Source organism: Sorex fumeus, unplaced genomic scaffold (genome assembly GCF_029834395.1).
Source record: "Sorex fumeus unplaced genomic scaffold, SorFum_2.1 ptg000098l, whole genome shotgun sequence".
In the NCBI taxonomy this organism is placed as follows: domain Eukaryota; kingdom Metazoa; phylum Chordata; class Mammalia; order Eulipotyphla; family Soricidae; genus Sorex; species Sorex fumeus.
In genome coordinates, this window is record NW_026606155.1 from 55,742,340 (window position 1) to 55,757,992 (window position 15,653).

Here is a 15,653-nt window from a genome sequence, read left to right on the forward strand (position 1 = left end):
TGTGTTACAGTGCAGCAAAGCTTAAATTTGGAAATATAAAAAGTTCTAGGCTGAATAGTTTGGAGCCTTTTAATTTTTAAGTAACCTTGGCAGAATTCAGGCCTAAAAGCAAGTAATAGGCTGGTTAGCAAATATATGCATAGATTACGTTATTGTTTGGTAGAAATTAATTTATAAACCATAGGAACTTATATTTTTAGTTCCTACATTGGATGCCACACTGGTAGGGCGCTTGCCTTGCACGCAGCCAACATGGCCGACCCGAGTTCGATTCCTCCGCCCCTCTCGGAGAGCCCAGCAAGCTACCGAGAGTATCTCACCCGCACGGCAGAGCCTGGCAAGCTCCCCGTGACATATTCGATATGCCAGACACAGTAACAACAAAGTCTCCAATGGAGACGTTACTGGGCCCGCTTGAGCAAATCGACGAACAACGGGAGGGCCTTTACCTTTACCTTTACCTTACATTGGATGCCAAAATGCTGATACACTAGTATTAAATCGATCTAAAAGTAATATTAGTTTAGTTTGAGTTTGCAATTTCCCATCTTGGTTGTTAGGCAAACAAGTAGGTTTTATAAGAAAGTGTCTTCTTCAAAAGAAAAAAGATTAGCCGCTTTTCTTTCTTCCACCTTTTCTTCCTCAATCATTCTAGATTCTGACTCTTCTGGGTACATCTCAGAATAATCAGATAGTCACAAGAGATGTGATAATATAATACCTACCACTTCCTTATTTATGGATATATCTAACTTTGAATGAATCAATGTGCTTATGTGTTTAAAATAGTATTCAAAATGTAGGGGGTTGCATTTAAAAATATGAATAACGTACAAGTCAAAGTATATTAAAAAGGCTTAACATCTGCTGTAAGCCCTGGTTTTAAATGCTACTTAAATGATACAAACTCAAAAAAAAAAAAGATACAAACTCTTCCTTGAGCTTCAGTTTCCTCGTCATCTGAAACTCAGTGGTTTTTTGCAGTGCCAAGGAGATAATACAAGAAACAAGACCTTATGTACAACTAACTTCAGTTTGATCTCTAGCACTGCATATGGTCCCCAAGCACCACCAAGAGTGATCCCTGAACACAAAACCAGGAGAAAATGCTCAGCACGGCCAATAAAACAAAAAATGGTGTGTGGAAAGGATAATTTTTACTATTTGGTAATGTATTTAAAATACATTAAGAGGGTAAGGTACTTGCCTTGCATGTGGCTGACCCAGACTTGATCCCCAGTATCTCATGTGGTTCTCCGAGCCCTGCCAGGACTGATCCCTGAGCACAGAGCCAGGAGTAACTCAAGCATTGCTGGGTGTGGCCCCTAAAAATAAAAATAAAATATACATAGTTGAAATATGATTTATTTTCTAGTTGCTTTTTTTAAGTGTATGTTTCCTTTATTATTATTGTAGTTCAGGTAGCCTATTAATAATTATGTTGTTTGTGGTGTGGATGTACAGTTAATGCACTTCACCAAAGTGTCCAGTATCCTACCACAGTGTCTTTGTTACTTCCAGACCAACTCTTCATTCTCTCTTCTTCCTTTCTGCCTTCTGTTTACTTGGTAATCTCAGTTTTTGATCATTACTACCTATCCCTTTTTTCCCTATATATATATCACAGTTGACTGAGATCATCCAATATTTGTACTCCCACTATCCCTGTCTTGTTTTATTTAACCTAATGCCTTCTAGTTCCTTCCAAGTTTCAGCAAACTTTAGGATTTCATCTTTTATTAATTACAGTTATATAGTATTCCACTGAGCTGAAATGATAGCACAGCAGTAGGGCATTTGCCTTGCACGCAGCCTGCCTGGCTGAGCCGGGTTCAATTCCTCTGCCCCTCTCAGGGAGCTCGGGAAGCTACTGAGATTATCTCACCCACACGGCAAAGCCTGGCAAACTTCCCGTGACATATTTGATATGCCAAACACAGTAACAAGTCTCACAATGGAGACGTTATTGGGCCACTCAAGCAAATCGATGAACAACGGGAGGACAGTGCTAGTATTCCACTGTGTATGTATATGAAATGAGAAGAATGATATGTAGAGGATTCGATGATACTGATTTTTCATAGCACTTTCAAGTAAAATATTTTTTCATTGACAACCTCTTGAAAATGCTATTGTTGACACCAGTGTGTAACACCCCACAAAGTTAGGTGATAATTTAACTTTCACAAACATTCAGAAATTTATATAGGTTCTAGGAGATAGCTCAGGCTCTATATTTATATAGGTCTCAAATGCTTACTTTGGGTAGGGGAGAACTAGGCTTAACTCTCAGCACCACATTGCTACGAGCCCCCTCCACTCACCAGCAACTCACTGGGAGTAACCCCAGAGCACTGCTGGATGTGACGCAAAAAAAAACAAAATTATTTGACTGAACTTATGTTTAAGAAATCTAAGTCACTCCTATTTGATGAGTGCAGTGCAATCTTGAAATTTCTTGTAATATCCATTAATTTCAAATTCAACTACTTTTTTTAATATTTCAAGATAATGAAAAAAAACCCTTTTATCTGTAGTCTCCAGTATAGTTTACTGCTAGTTGTGTGTGTGTCTACGTGTGTGTGTGTGTATGTGTGTTTGGACCACACCTGGCAGTGTTCAGGGTTCAAGGATCCCTCCTGCTAATGGACATCCAGGTCAATCCCATGCAAAGCAAGCACCCTATGCTACTGTGGATCTGGCCCATTACTGCCAGTTTAGTCACCTTAAGAACACCCTAAGAACGTTCCCCACAAACACGCACTTGCATTTATACGAAGGCAGTGAGAGGCCTGCAGAGTCTACCTCCCACTCTTAGCTCCCATATCTTCTCACACCCAACCAGCTGCATCTGCGTATTCATACTTGGATGTTTTTCCTTGGAACACTCAAAACATACTCCTCTCAGAACTTAGTAGAATTCTCTTCTCTTCCCGAAGTCTATGGTGGATATCCGAATGCTCTGCATGTGGTAGAAGGAGTAACAAATACTTGTGTTTGCCCTCAATGCAAGACACAGTCACCCTCAGCTGCTCTCCAAGAAGACACCTTATGCCTGAAAAGCATGAGGCAACTGCTGGGGCCACCAGCCCCCACAACTCACCTGGAAGAGCATCACTCTCCAATCTTCCTGCTTGTGGAAATAAACTAGAAAGTGAACTGTGAATAAATTTTCAGAACACTTGAATTACTCATTTTGAAAGAAAAAATATGACAAGCTGATGGCAAGAAAAAAAAGAAACACTGATAGCTGAAATTTGAGTTGGCTTACCCATTTTATGGAGTTTTTTATTATACTGTTGAAATCCTCTATTCCCTCTGTCTCCATTTAACTTCTAGATGTATTCTCTTTATGCCTAACCTTTCTCCGTTACCAAAAGAATTTTCAAAAACACTACTCCTTTGTGCTTTTGTGGAAATGTTTTAAATGGGAACTAATCTTAATAGATATTAATAGTTTAATATATAGTCAAGCTTTAGACACTGTCTGCGGTGCAGGTAAGGTAATTGCAAACATCAGTTTAAGAATGTATGTATTGGGGTCTAAATGCCATTGTAATTTGGGACATACTACCACCATTTTTTAAATGCAGTAAGATCTTGGTCATTTGGAAGTTCAACATCATTCCCCTTAAACTTCTATGCTACTTCAGTTACAACTGACCGACTCTTAAAAGTTCCCTTGAGTACATGCTCTCCTGTGTTGGAACCCCTTTAGGAGCACTCTGTTACATTCTCTTAGGAGTGACCCCTGAACAACAGAGCCAGGAGTAAGCCCAGAGCACCTTTGCAGGTGGCCCCCAAACCAAAAAAGTAAAAGGCTTGGTAGGGGTGAGAGGGTCCTGCATTTATGCCTGAAGGAGTCACATTCAGAAAAGTCACATCTTTAAACTCACTAATGACTGCTTTCAAAATGAATAAACCTGTTCATCTGGTTTCTGTGTACTGTAAAATTGGGGGGAAGGAGGCCCAAGTGAAAGGCACAAGTTTACACACCTGAAAAGAGCACCTAACTAATCTTAAAACTTTTATAGATGAACTTGCAAAAGACTTAGCCCTGAAACAAATTTGAAATACAGAGTAAGGATAAGTGTTTGTAATGATTCTGAATCATTTTTTGTTTAAAAAGTTTTAAAAGTTTGTGGGGCTGGAGATATAGAACAATGGGTAGGGCTCTTGCCTTGCATTTAGCTGACCCAGGTTTGATCCTTATTATCCCATATGGTCCCTGGAGCACGACTAGGTGTTATTCCTGAATGCGTAGCAAGGACCTGTGACCATGGCCGGGTATGGCCCCACCCCCCAAAAAAACAAATTATGTAGATGCTGCAATTCCTAAGATATTCACAAAATCCCCTTCAATTTAAATAGCAAGTTACTGTTAATTAAACTTCCCAGTACTGTTAAACCAGTGAATAAGGGTAGACATCCTGCTTGGTTCAGTTGCAAAACATATGACTGAGCAATAAATGTGATCACTCAAATGAAATTTTCTGGGAAAATGGATTAATTAGCTAAGAAATACCACATGCTGGCACTCTTTACAATAGCCAGAAACTGGAAGAAACCTGAGTGCCCAAGAACAGATGACTGGTTAAAGAAACTTTGGTACATCTACACAATGGAGTACTATGGAGTAGCTGTTAGAAAAGATGAAGTCATGAAATTTACATACAAGTGGTACAATATGGAAAGTATCATGCTAAGCGAAATGAGTCAGAAAGAGAGGGATAGACATGAAAGATTGCATTCATCTGGGGGATATAAAGTAACAAAGTAAGAGATTAATACCCAAGAATAGCTGACATCAGCACCAGGAGGATTACTCCATAGCTTAGAGGCCAGCAGGGCATTCTAGGGGAAGGGCAGCTCAGATAGAGAAGGGAGCACCAAATAAAGGATGTTTGGAGGATCCTCCCAGGAGGGGAGATGCATGTCGAAAGTAGACTATGGACTGAACATGTTTGCCACTCAATGCCTCTTTTGCAGACCACAACACCCAAAAGGAGAGAGAGAACACAGGGGATTGCCCTGCCACAGAGACAGGGGGGATGGGGGGATGGGGGTGGGAGGGATATTATCCATGGTGGTGGAAAATGGGCACTGGTGGAGGGATGGGTATCTGATCATTGTATAATTGAAACCAAAGCACAAAAAAATTGTAAATCTACAACTTTAAAAAAAAATAAAATACAATAAAGGGGAAAAAAAAAAAGAAATACCACATGCTGTTTTTAGCACTTCATAAGACAGTATTTTGATTCTTCTGGTAACACTGCAGTACATTTCATCCCAGTTTCATATATGAGGACACTGTGGCACAGAAGGATTAAGATTTTTTCCCAAGGTGGGGTTAGAAAGACAGTACAGTTAGTCCTTTGCCTTGCAGAGAGCCCACCCGGGTTTGATCCCCATCATCCCATATGTTCCCCTGAGCACCACCAGGAGTGATTCTGGAGAAAGCCCAGAGCTAGGAGTAACCCCTGAGCATCAGCAGGTGTGTCCCAAAACCAAAAAAAAAAAAATCTAAAAATTTTAAAGGATTAAACTTTAAATGTGCCTCAGTAAAATACCTTGCTTGTGTGAGGCCCTGGATTTGATACAGTAATACCACAAAAGATAAGATTTTTCAAGTACTTTTTTTTTTTTGCTGTTGTTTTTTTTTTTTTTTTTTTTTGCTTTTTACCCAGCAATGCTCAGGGGTTATTTCTGGCTCTGCACTCAGGAATTATTCCTGGCGGTGCTTGAGGACCATATGGGACGCCGGGAATTGAACCCAGGTCGGCCGCATGCAAGGCAAATGCCCTACCCGCTGTGCTATTACTTCAGCCCCATCAAGTACTTATTTTCTTTCCCTTCTCATTTCTTCTGTCATGTGTGCACGCACGCATACACACATGCAAAATATCTTCCCCCTTTCCCTTCCTTCTCTCTTCCCTTTCCTATTTCTTCGTTTTCTTCAAACTTTTCCCCAAAACACGAATCATCATCAAATCAGAACTTCATTGTTGAACTTAAAATTTGGGGGCAGTAACGATTTATGTGTGAATAAGGCTTCTTGATCTAAATATTACTTTATAACAATACAAAGACATAGGAAATGTTCAGTTTGACTACGAATGGCCAAAAAGAAAACTGAAAGAAAGCTTGAGCACATGTTGCAGATAGGAGATGTGCTGGCTTCAAGCCCTAGCACCTTCAGGTTCACTAAGTACTGCCACATCTGGCCCAAACACTCCCCACCACCACCCCTAGTAGATTTTTAAAAGGCTTTTTTCTTTTTAAATCTAATATGAAAATTTAATCACTGGACAGCTGTGAGAATCAGCGCATATATCCTGGTTGCATTTTTTTTTAAGTGGGGGGGAGATGAAAGTAAAAGATTGAAGCCTGTGGAATACATTTTAACATTATACAGCTATTGATCAAAGACAATTGAGAAAATGTGAATAGATAAATGATATTGTGATAGGATGCTAGATACTCCTTAATACTAGGAAATAATTTTTAAAGGTGCACCTAGGTATATTTGTGTTGGTAAAGAGTTCTTTTCTTTTAAAACAAAGTCTTGAGTTCCAGTTCTGCCTATAATAGGAACATCATTGTGTTGATTTGAAGTCATTAAAAAAAATTTTTTTCTGAAAAATAGAAGAAAAGGAAAAAAAGTGCTTGACATAGAGACAGGCTGGTGGGTGAGAAATGGTGGGACTGTGGTGGAGGGAAGTGGACACTGGTAAAGAGATTGGTGTTGGGACCTTGTATACCAGAAACTCAACCACGAATGACTTTGTAGTTCATGGTGGTTCAATAAAAATTAAAATTGAGGGTAAGGGTCTTAACATTGGACTAACCCAGGTTTAATATGGTCCCCCACAAATACCACCAGAAGTGATCCCTGTACAGGATCATTTCTGAGCAGGAGTCCGGAGTAAAACTCTGAGCACCACTGGCTCTGGCCCAGAATACAACATAAATAAAATTTTCTTGAAAACTAATACATAATTAATGCACTAACATAATTTACCAAGTGTGCATTACAATTAAAAGTCAGAAAACTAGCTTTGAAACAGGATTAAAAGATTATTTGAATTTCTAGGTTTCTAAGAAATGCTGCACCTGAATATTTTGGAATATACAGCGCACAATTAGTATTGTAGGCATTTAAAAATATTACCAGTAGAAGCATTTGACTTATTAGAACATTCCAGACAGAATTTTTAAACACTTTAACTTAGTTCTATACTGTTCTTCTTTGGAGAGTTATTGGGGTCTCTTCCCCCTTTCCCTTCTATTTTCAGTAAACCTATTTTTTTTTTCCTTTTTGGGTCATACCAAGCAGTGCTCAGGGATTGGTTACTCCTGGCTCTGCACTGAGGAATTACTACTGGCAGTGCTTGGGGGACCATAGGGGATGCCGGGAATTGAACCTGGGTCAGCTGTGTGCAAAGCAAGTGCCCTACCCCACTGTACTATTGCTCCAGCCCCTTTCTATTTTTTTTTAAGAATTTTGAAATACTTTATTTTAAAATACTGAAGTATTTTAAGTCCTCTCAAGCACTGAATTCGATAGCACAGTGGTAGCTCATTTGCCTTGCATGTGGCCGGCCCGGCTGAGCTGGGTTTAATTCCTCTGCCCCTCTTGGAGAGCCCGGCAAGCTACTGAAGAGTATCTCGCCCGCATGGCAAAGCCTGGCAAACTCCCCATGACGTATTCGATATACCAAACACAGTAACAACAAGTCTCACGTTGGAGACGTTACTGGGCCCACTCAAGCAACTTGATGAACAACGGGAGGACAGTGCTACAGTGCTACGAGTACTGAATTAATTGATTCAAACAAGGTGAAAGTGAACTAGGACAGAATTCCTAGCACAAGAAAAATTCCACTCCTAACAAGTGTTGGGGTGGGGGTGGGAGGCGTCACATCTGGTGGTTCTCCTAACAAATACTTTTTTGTGGGGGGCACATCCAGTGGTGCTCAGGACTTATTCCTGGTTCTGTGCTCAGAGATCACTACTGGCTGGCTTGGAGAACCATATTGGGTACTGGGGATCGAACTTGAATTTGTTGTGTTCAAGGTAAATTCCCTATCCAGTGTAATACCACTCGGGCCAAACACATTCTCTTTTTTTGAGGAATAATAACAAGAAGTGCATGAAATTTCCTAAGTCACACTATCGAATTATTTTTATGCATCACCAAAGTATACCGCTTGTTCCCAACGATATCTACAAAGAAGAACCAACTGAAAAAGAGATGCGTGCAAAGGTCTCCTAAAAGTAGGTGTCAGGAAAGTGTCATGAAGGAAAGCACAGTAAAGCATGGTCTCTGGCAGATGGATGCTCTCTTCCTTTGGAAGATTATTTCTCTTGGAACAATGTCATAAAGATGAATAGACTTGAATCACTGGCACCAAAAGAGATAGTACACCAGGGAGGGCACCTGCCTTGTATATGGCTGAAGCCAGGGTTCGTTTCCCAACACGGCCAGTATTCCCGGAGCCCCACCAGCAGTAAACCTGAGTACTGCCAGGTGTGGCCTCAAAAATCAAAGGCAAAAGATTTTTAATTAAAAATCTAAGCACGAAGTTTTTCCAAACTAACAATGTCAACTCTATGACATCAGACTTGGCACTTGTTCACCACTCTCTCTGGCACTTAAAACAGTAACTAGCCCAGAGTACTCAACGGACATCTGTCAAACAACGGGTTTTAGCATTATTGTCACTACATTTGAAAGCATTCTTTTTACTGAACTTAATTTTAACTGATCATACCAATCCTAAAATGTTGGTACTTTTTCTAATTGTTTTATTTGACTTTGGGGGGGCTACATCTGACAGTACTCAGGGCTTACTCCTGACTCTGCACTCAGGGATAACTCCTGGAGAGACTCAGGGTACAACATGAGGTGCTGGGTATCAAACCAGGGTAAGCTGCATGTAAGGCTATTACCCTATCGATTGTATTTCTGGCCCTTACCAATTATTTTAGACTGAAGTATCATGATTAATAATAGTATTAACAAGAATGTTTTAGGCGTACAATGTTACTGCACCTCACCCACGAAGAGAGTGCCAATATCCCTCCCATTGTCCCAAAGTCCCTTACTTGCAATACCTTCCTCCATCCCCCAGGTTTGGAGATTCAGTTCTGTTGGCAGAATCTCAAAGATTGCTTTCATTGACCATTGCTTATTCTTCTACATTCTTTCTCTATAAAGCAAGATTATCTGGTTATCTTCCTTCTTTCTTCACTCAGCATGACGTTGTTAAGAGGGGAATCATTAAGGGCTGGGGTGGTATAGTTTGGGATGACAGAGCTCAATTATTAGAGCAGACCTTGTGTTTAAGGTCTTGGTTTCAATCCATCATGGATCAATCATCATGGATTCAAAGCATCATGGATCTTTCAAGCACTGCTGGACGTGACATCCACAGCAATAAAAATAAATGAGTAAGGAGTTAATGGAGAGAAATCACTAAGGACACAGAACTTTGGATGTCGAAAAAGATGAGAAAGCAGGTGTGAAAATGAATACGCAGGGCCAGAGCACAGTACAGTAGGTGGGGCTCTTGCTTGCTTATGCTGCAATCCCCAACATCCCATATCCCAACTCTCAAGCACTGCCAAGAGTGCGGAACCAGGAGTAACCCCCGAGCATCAGAGGCTGTGGCTCAAAAACAAAACAAAAACAATAGGAATAATATCTTAGGGACACAATTTCAGATGTAAAAAGAAGACAATAAAGCAGGTTTGAACGCTACACTGTGAGGGCTGGAGCAGTAGCACAGCAGGAACGGTGTTTGCCTTGCATGCAACCGATCCATGTTCGATTCCCAGCATCCCATATGGTCCCCCAAGCACTGCCAGGAGTGATCCCTGGGTGTAGAGCCAGAAGTAACCCCTGAGCATTGCCGGGTGTGACCCAAAAAGCAAAATAAATAAATAAATGCTACAGTGTGATGCTACAGTGAAAAGCAAAGCAAAAGATGCAAAATGTCTCCTTAGGAAACAATGAACATAAAAACAAATAGCTTGTCTACTCTACCAACTTGAGATGCCTTATTTTACCAAGAGCTTTGTATACGAACCAAGATTAAATTCACTACCTCATAACTGCTTCTTGAAAAGGAAATAAATAATCAGCAGATGCACTGGCACTAGTACTATGTTTCCAGTATTGAATTTATAGATAACAGTCGTATAATTTTCCAATATGTACCATTTTTTCCCTTGTGATTAGGCTTTATTATTTTGTTTTGTTTTGGGACTACGCCCACCCATGCTCAGGTCTTACTCCTTGCTCTGCACTCAGGGATCACTCCTGGTGGGCTCAGGGGAATATATAAAATGCCAGGAATCTATTCACGGTTGGCAGCATGCAAGGCAAACGCCCTACTCACTGTACTATCTCTCCAACACTATCTGTTATGTGCCATATCAAGATCCTAAGAAGCAATATTCTGAAAAGCTCTATAAAAAGAATATTAATTCTGTAAAAAGTATGTTATATACTAAAATAACAATTTTGGATGTATCAAATATCTAACATTTTAATCAATAGAAAAGGTTCAATTCTGAACAACATATTGTACGTACTCATAAATAACAAATAACAAATTTTTTAAAAACCAATTATAAATTTAAAACACCATTTAGATAGTAAATTATGCAATTTTGGTCACTATTTCTTCTGAAATGAGGGAAGAAAATCTCTTCATATTATGAAATGTACTCTTATTTCATTTAATAATTTAGACCCATAAGTGATCATACTATATTTCTTTGAACTTTTCATCTAACTGGAACCACAGTTTTAATAATTCTCTTAATTGTTCACCTTAAACAAATGTACTGTTTTGGGGTCAACATGGTACAACTACTCAAGTTAAAGAAAGAATAGTTTATGTATGAATCAGAACATAGGGATGAAAATAGTGTGTATTAAGTCCTTAATTTTCATCTCAAGAAATCAATACACAAATTGATAGCGTCATAAAGTTTAGATGGCAAACCCAGGATTAGAGATATAAGCAGTTTATCTAAAATGCTATAGCCATCAGAATTAGGGAAACAAATTAGGAATTATAACTGGAAATAACAAATGGGGAAATCTGATAGTCATTATTATTTTATTTATTCCAGGTTGTTTATATACCTTAATTTAAAAACAAATGTTTTTAATTTGTTGAGGTTCTAGAGATTGAACCCAGGGGTTCACAAAAGGCAAGTACTCTGTCACTATATGCCACTTAGTTAAAATCAAGCACCTGTAAATCTAAATATATTCATATTTATTCTTTAGCCTCAAAATAATTTGAACTGCTCACCCCATTTCAAGTTCCCTGTCTTTCACTGTGCAATCCTGCAATGTTCTCCTTATCTCCACTATGATTTTGCTTTCTCAGTTTATTTCCACTCTATGATGTTTTATTTGCCTTCTCTGGTGTCCTTATCTCCTGTCTTAAGCCATAACAGCTCACTCTATCCTAGGGCAAACAAAAAAATTTCACTCGACTGGTATGCTCTACATAAACCATATCCAATTTTCCCTCTTCCATTCATTTTCCAAATTAAAAAAAAATGTAGCTTTGGGGCCTGGTAGTATAGTAGGTAAGGTGCTTGTCTTGCACACAGCCAGCCCAGATTCAATACCCACCCTCTACACCACATATAGTCCAACTAACCACACACACCAGGTGTGTCCCGAAAGGAAAAAAAAAAAGATTTTATTTCCCTCTGAAATACAGCTTTTAAACGCCAATTTTAATAATGCTTTAATAGTCTTCAATTCTCCTTATTTTATTTCATATGGTCTTCTTAGCAGTCTACTTAGCCTTTTATTATGAAGCAACAGTGACAATGAATTGGACGTAAAAATACCCATAAGAAGGGTTTCAAAGAATATCAGGGAAATGCTGGCACAAAGTGTTGCAATAACTAATGTTAAAGAATTTGTTAAAGAATATTTAATTTGTTAAAGAATACTTAATCTTCTGTCTTTTGGGACAGAAAAATCAAAGTAAACAATTAAAATTCATCAACCTGCCAATATGAGTATTATAAAATATATCAGTAATACTTAATTGCTTTTCCTTTCATAATCATAATATTAATGTGCAAGACTAACCCAAAAGATAGCCTAAATTAGGGAAACATTCTAAAGATATTGAGTCTGAACCTCAAAATGTCAGTCTGCCTCAATCAGTCATTCTATAGCAAATCTCAACATTTCCCACTAAAAAAAGTAAAAATATTACAAATAAAGAGAAAAACTTAAAAAGTATAGGAAAATCAGTGAAGATTCAAATTCTGGAATTAGATTATTTTCTGATTTTAAGATAGAATCAATTTTGACTTGTAGAAGTATTAATTTGTATTTTGGAGTCATTTGTGTCTGTTTGCATGAAAGATGGCCCACTTTTGGTAAAAAGAAGATATTCTGAAAGAGAAATACCCACAGAAAGCATTAGTTTGAAATCTTAAAGATATTGGGAGAAGAAATAATGAATCCATACTTATGAAAAAATAGCTGATTTTATCATTATTATCAATGTCAAACAAGTCCTTAAATCAATTAAAATTTATTCAGTTAAGCGTAGAGTTACTTTCACATTTGTCTACAACCATAGTAAATACAATTCTTGGCATAAAGACACAGTCTTTGGAGTTTAAAACATACCCAACCTTAAAATTACATATATAAAACGCCCATTATTGTTTATGTGATAATAAATTCATTAATCAAATTATACTCTCTGAAACAAAATAAAATGGAAATAGTTTACTCATAAATTTATATTTAAATCATCTTTATTTACAAAATACTATCCTGAGAGTTATAATTCCAATAAGCTTCAATTTGAGCAAAAGTATCATCACTTAAGTAACAGCAGTTACTTAAACTGAAAAGGAGAGATAAGTCAAAATTACTTTTGAACAGAGATTAAAAATATTGTCAAGTTTCTTGTTGTGGGTCTGGATGTTCAGCAGTTGGCTCATTTGATGGCAGAATCAACCCTGATTGGAACTCACTTCTACTTTCAGGATGTGGGGGTGGGGAAAAAAATCCAGCTCTCGGGGGTAGGTATTGAGGAAAACCTCTCGGTGCATAGACATTTCTCACTGTTTAAAGAGATTGGAAAAATATATGTTTAAGTACCCACACTCCTAGTAAATCGATAGCTTATAATTTCTAGCAACTACCTCTATGTTAAAAAATTGACAAAATAAATATTTGATGTAATTAGTTTTTAACATTCAGAAAAACACATTCTCTCCCACTACATACGATCAAAGGGAATATATTTTTAGCACAATCTTTATCGTAAGAACATACTATCCTTCATAATACATGATTAATGGGAGAAAAATTTAGCGTATTTTTATTCTAAGAAACTGTAACACACTAACAAAACCTTAACAATAAATTATTTCAAAATTTGCAAAAGAAATACTTTAAAATTTTTCATGTAATATTGTTTCCACTGCACTTAAAATTTAGATCAGCTATTTCCAATTCTTATTTTATACTACCCTTAAAATAGTACCAATTATATAACAGGCCATTTTAAACTTCCTCGAACAAAACTTCCTATTTCAATAAAAGAAGAAATGAAGGAATGAAAGGCAACTTAAGGAAATACTATGTTTTTGCCTAGTACTTGGTAAATATATATTTATTTTATATATATATATATTTCTGAAGGGCAATGAAAAGAAATGAAAACAAAATTCCCTCTTTATCTGATGCCATGAAGTAATTTAAATACATTCAATCATCAGTTCAAACTTTTGAAACACATTTTCAATTTTATTTTTTATTTTTTTTTTGCTTTTTGGGTCACACCCGGCGATGCACAGGAGTTACTCCTGGCTCTGCACTCAGGAATTACCCCTGGCGGTGCTCAGGGGACCATATGGGTTGCTGGGAATCAAACCTGGGTCAGCCGCATACAAGGCAAACGCCCTACCCACTGTGCTATTGCTCCAGCCCACATTTTCAATTTTAAATAGGACTGCATGGGAACTAATACTTTTTCAAGACTTTTAGTCAATAAAGACTGTAGACTTTTCAGTGCTAAAATATAAATTATGATTATTTTTACAAAATGACAGTCATCAGTTACTATCAAAGACAAATAATTTCAGCCCTAGTATGACTGCTACAAAAAAGCCAATAATTTTCTTGACTCTGAAATACACAATTTCACATTTTTAAGATGAATTGAACTGAAGCCTCACTAGAACCTGATAATTGACTTTATTTCGAGTTTGGAAAAGTAATGGTATATTCATAGTACATTTGGAAAAATGTACTATAGTGCATAAAAACAAAAAAAAATTAAAAATGCCTCATTTACTCTAGAAACATAAAATTTTAAAAACAAAAGCATACCTGGGAATGGAGGAGGTAGTGGGCCACGGAAATCCCTTGGTGGAAAATAATCTCGAGGTGCGCCATACATGCTCCCTGGAGGAGGTGGAGGAAAAGGGGGTCCTCTTCTCATGAATGGGCCCCTGGCATCCATTGGAAACATTGGACCTCTAACTGGATGAGGTGGTGGGGGAACAAAGCCAGGGCCAGTTGCTTCACTTTCGGAGGGAAGAGATGAATCAGGCACATTTACATTCTATAAGAAATTGACATATGGCAATCACTGAAACAGCAAAATTTCCCGTTTTCTTGAAAATCATAAGCTTAAAACAAAACCTAAACACCAAATGAGTCTTTGACAGTCTTAAATAGTTCCAGAGATTCTGTTTCCTACATCAGATGAGTTTTAAATATAAATATTTTATTAACTCAATAGAAAACAGCTTTAAGCAACAGTCACAAGAAAAGTTGCCACCAAAATATACAAACATACACCCGGGAAAGAAATTTATATGTTCAAAATGACCAAAACAAAGGTTGTAAACATGGTAAACAATGTGTACTTTGAAATCTTCAAATAATAAAATCCCTAAGGGTAATACAAAAGCTTTTAACTATAATAAAGTAACCTAAGTCTGTACTTTATCACAATTAGTTGCAATCTAGAAAACAAACAGCTGTAATGCTAAATAGAAAGCATATTTTTGTCATAATGAAAAACCATTTTATATGTTAAAAAATAAAGATGGGCTTTTGGGGCAGGCTTTGGGGTTCGGGTTGGAAATAATCATATTATAGTGGTGGGAAGGTGTAATTGTGGTGGGATTGGTGTTGGAATATTAAATGTTATAAATTATTGAAAATAACTAAAAATAAAATTATTTTAAAAAATAAAAAATAAAGATGGTTAAATTTCTATTCTAGAAAACCAAAAGAATAGAAGGTTCCTGAAGGTGGGTAAAATTCACTTTTAATACTTACACCAAGGTCATCTTTGCTATCATTTCTACTGCAGTCCATTTCTGAAGAAGTTGGCCCATCTAGATATAAAGTCAAAACATAAAAAATGCATGATTTATCAGTTCTTCCTAGAATTTACCATATTTATCTCCAGGTCACACTAGAAGGTATGTAAATATTTCCCAACTCCCCTTGCTGATGCAGAGTTCCAACTGGTGCAGATGTCTATGGCAGGATCTGCCAGCCTTTTTGGAGGCAAACCTACTAGCTGCCCTCTCCCTCTACCATTGTCTGTCCATCCATCCCTCCCTCC

The 15,653-nt window shown here is 37.6% G+C and overlaps 1 protein-coding gene across 7 annotated transcripts in view; it reads right to left on the bottom strand.

The window, feature by feature from the left end:
* Positions 1-12,568: 12,568 nt before the first annotated feature.
* MIA2 (MIA SH3 domain ER export factor 2) overlaps positions 12,569-15,653 on the bottom strand; it is a 94,901-nt gene continuing 91,816 nt past the window's right edge. For all 7 annotated transcript variants that reach the window (XM_056133774.1, XM_056133769.1, XM_056133770.1 and 4 more), the window contains 3 exons: positions 15,362-15,420; positions 14,402-14,636; positions 12,569-13,128 (listed from right to left, as the gene is read on the bottom strand). In XM_056133774.1, the coding sequence (XP_055989749.1) occupies positions 12,962-13,128; positions 14,402-14,636; positions 15,362-15,420 (461 nt within the window). In that variant the 3' untranslated portion in view covers positions 12,569-12,961. The remainder of the gene's footprint in view (positions 13,129-14,401; positions 14,637-15,361; positions 15,421-15,653) is intronic.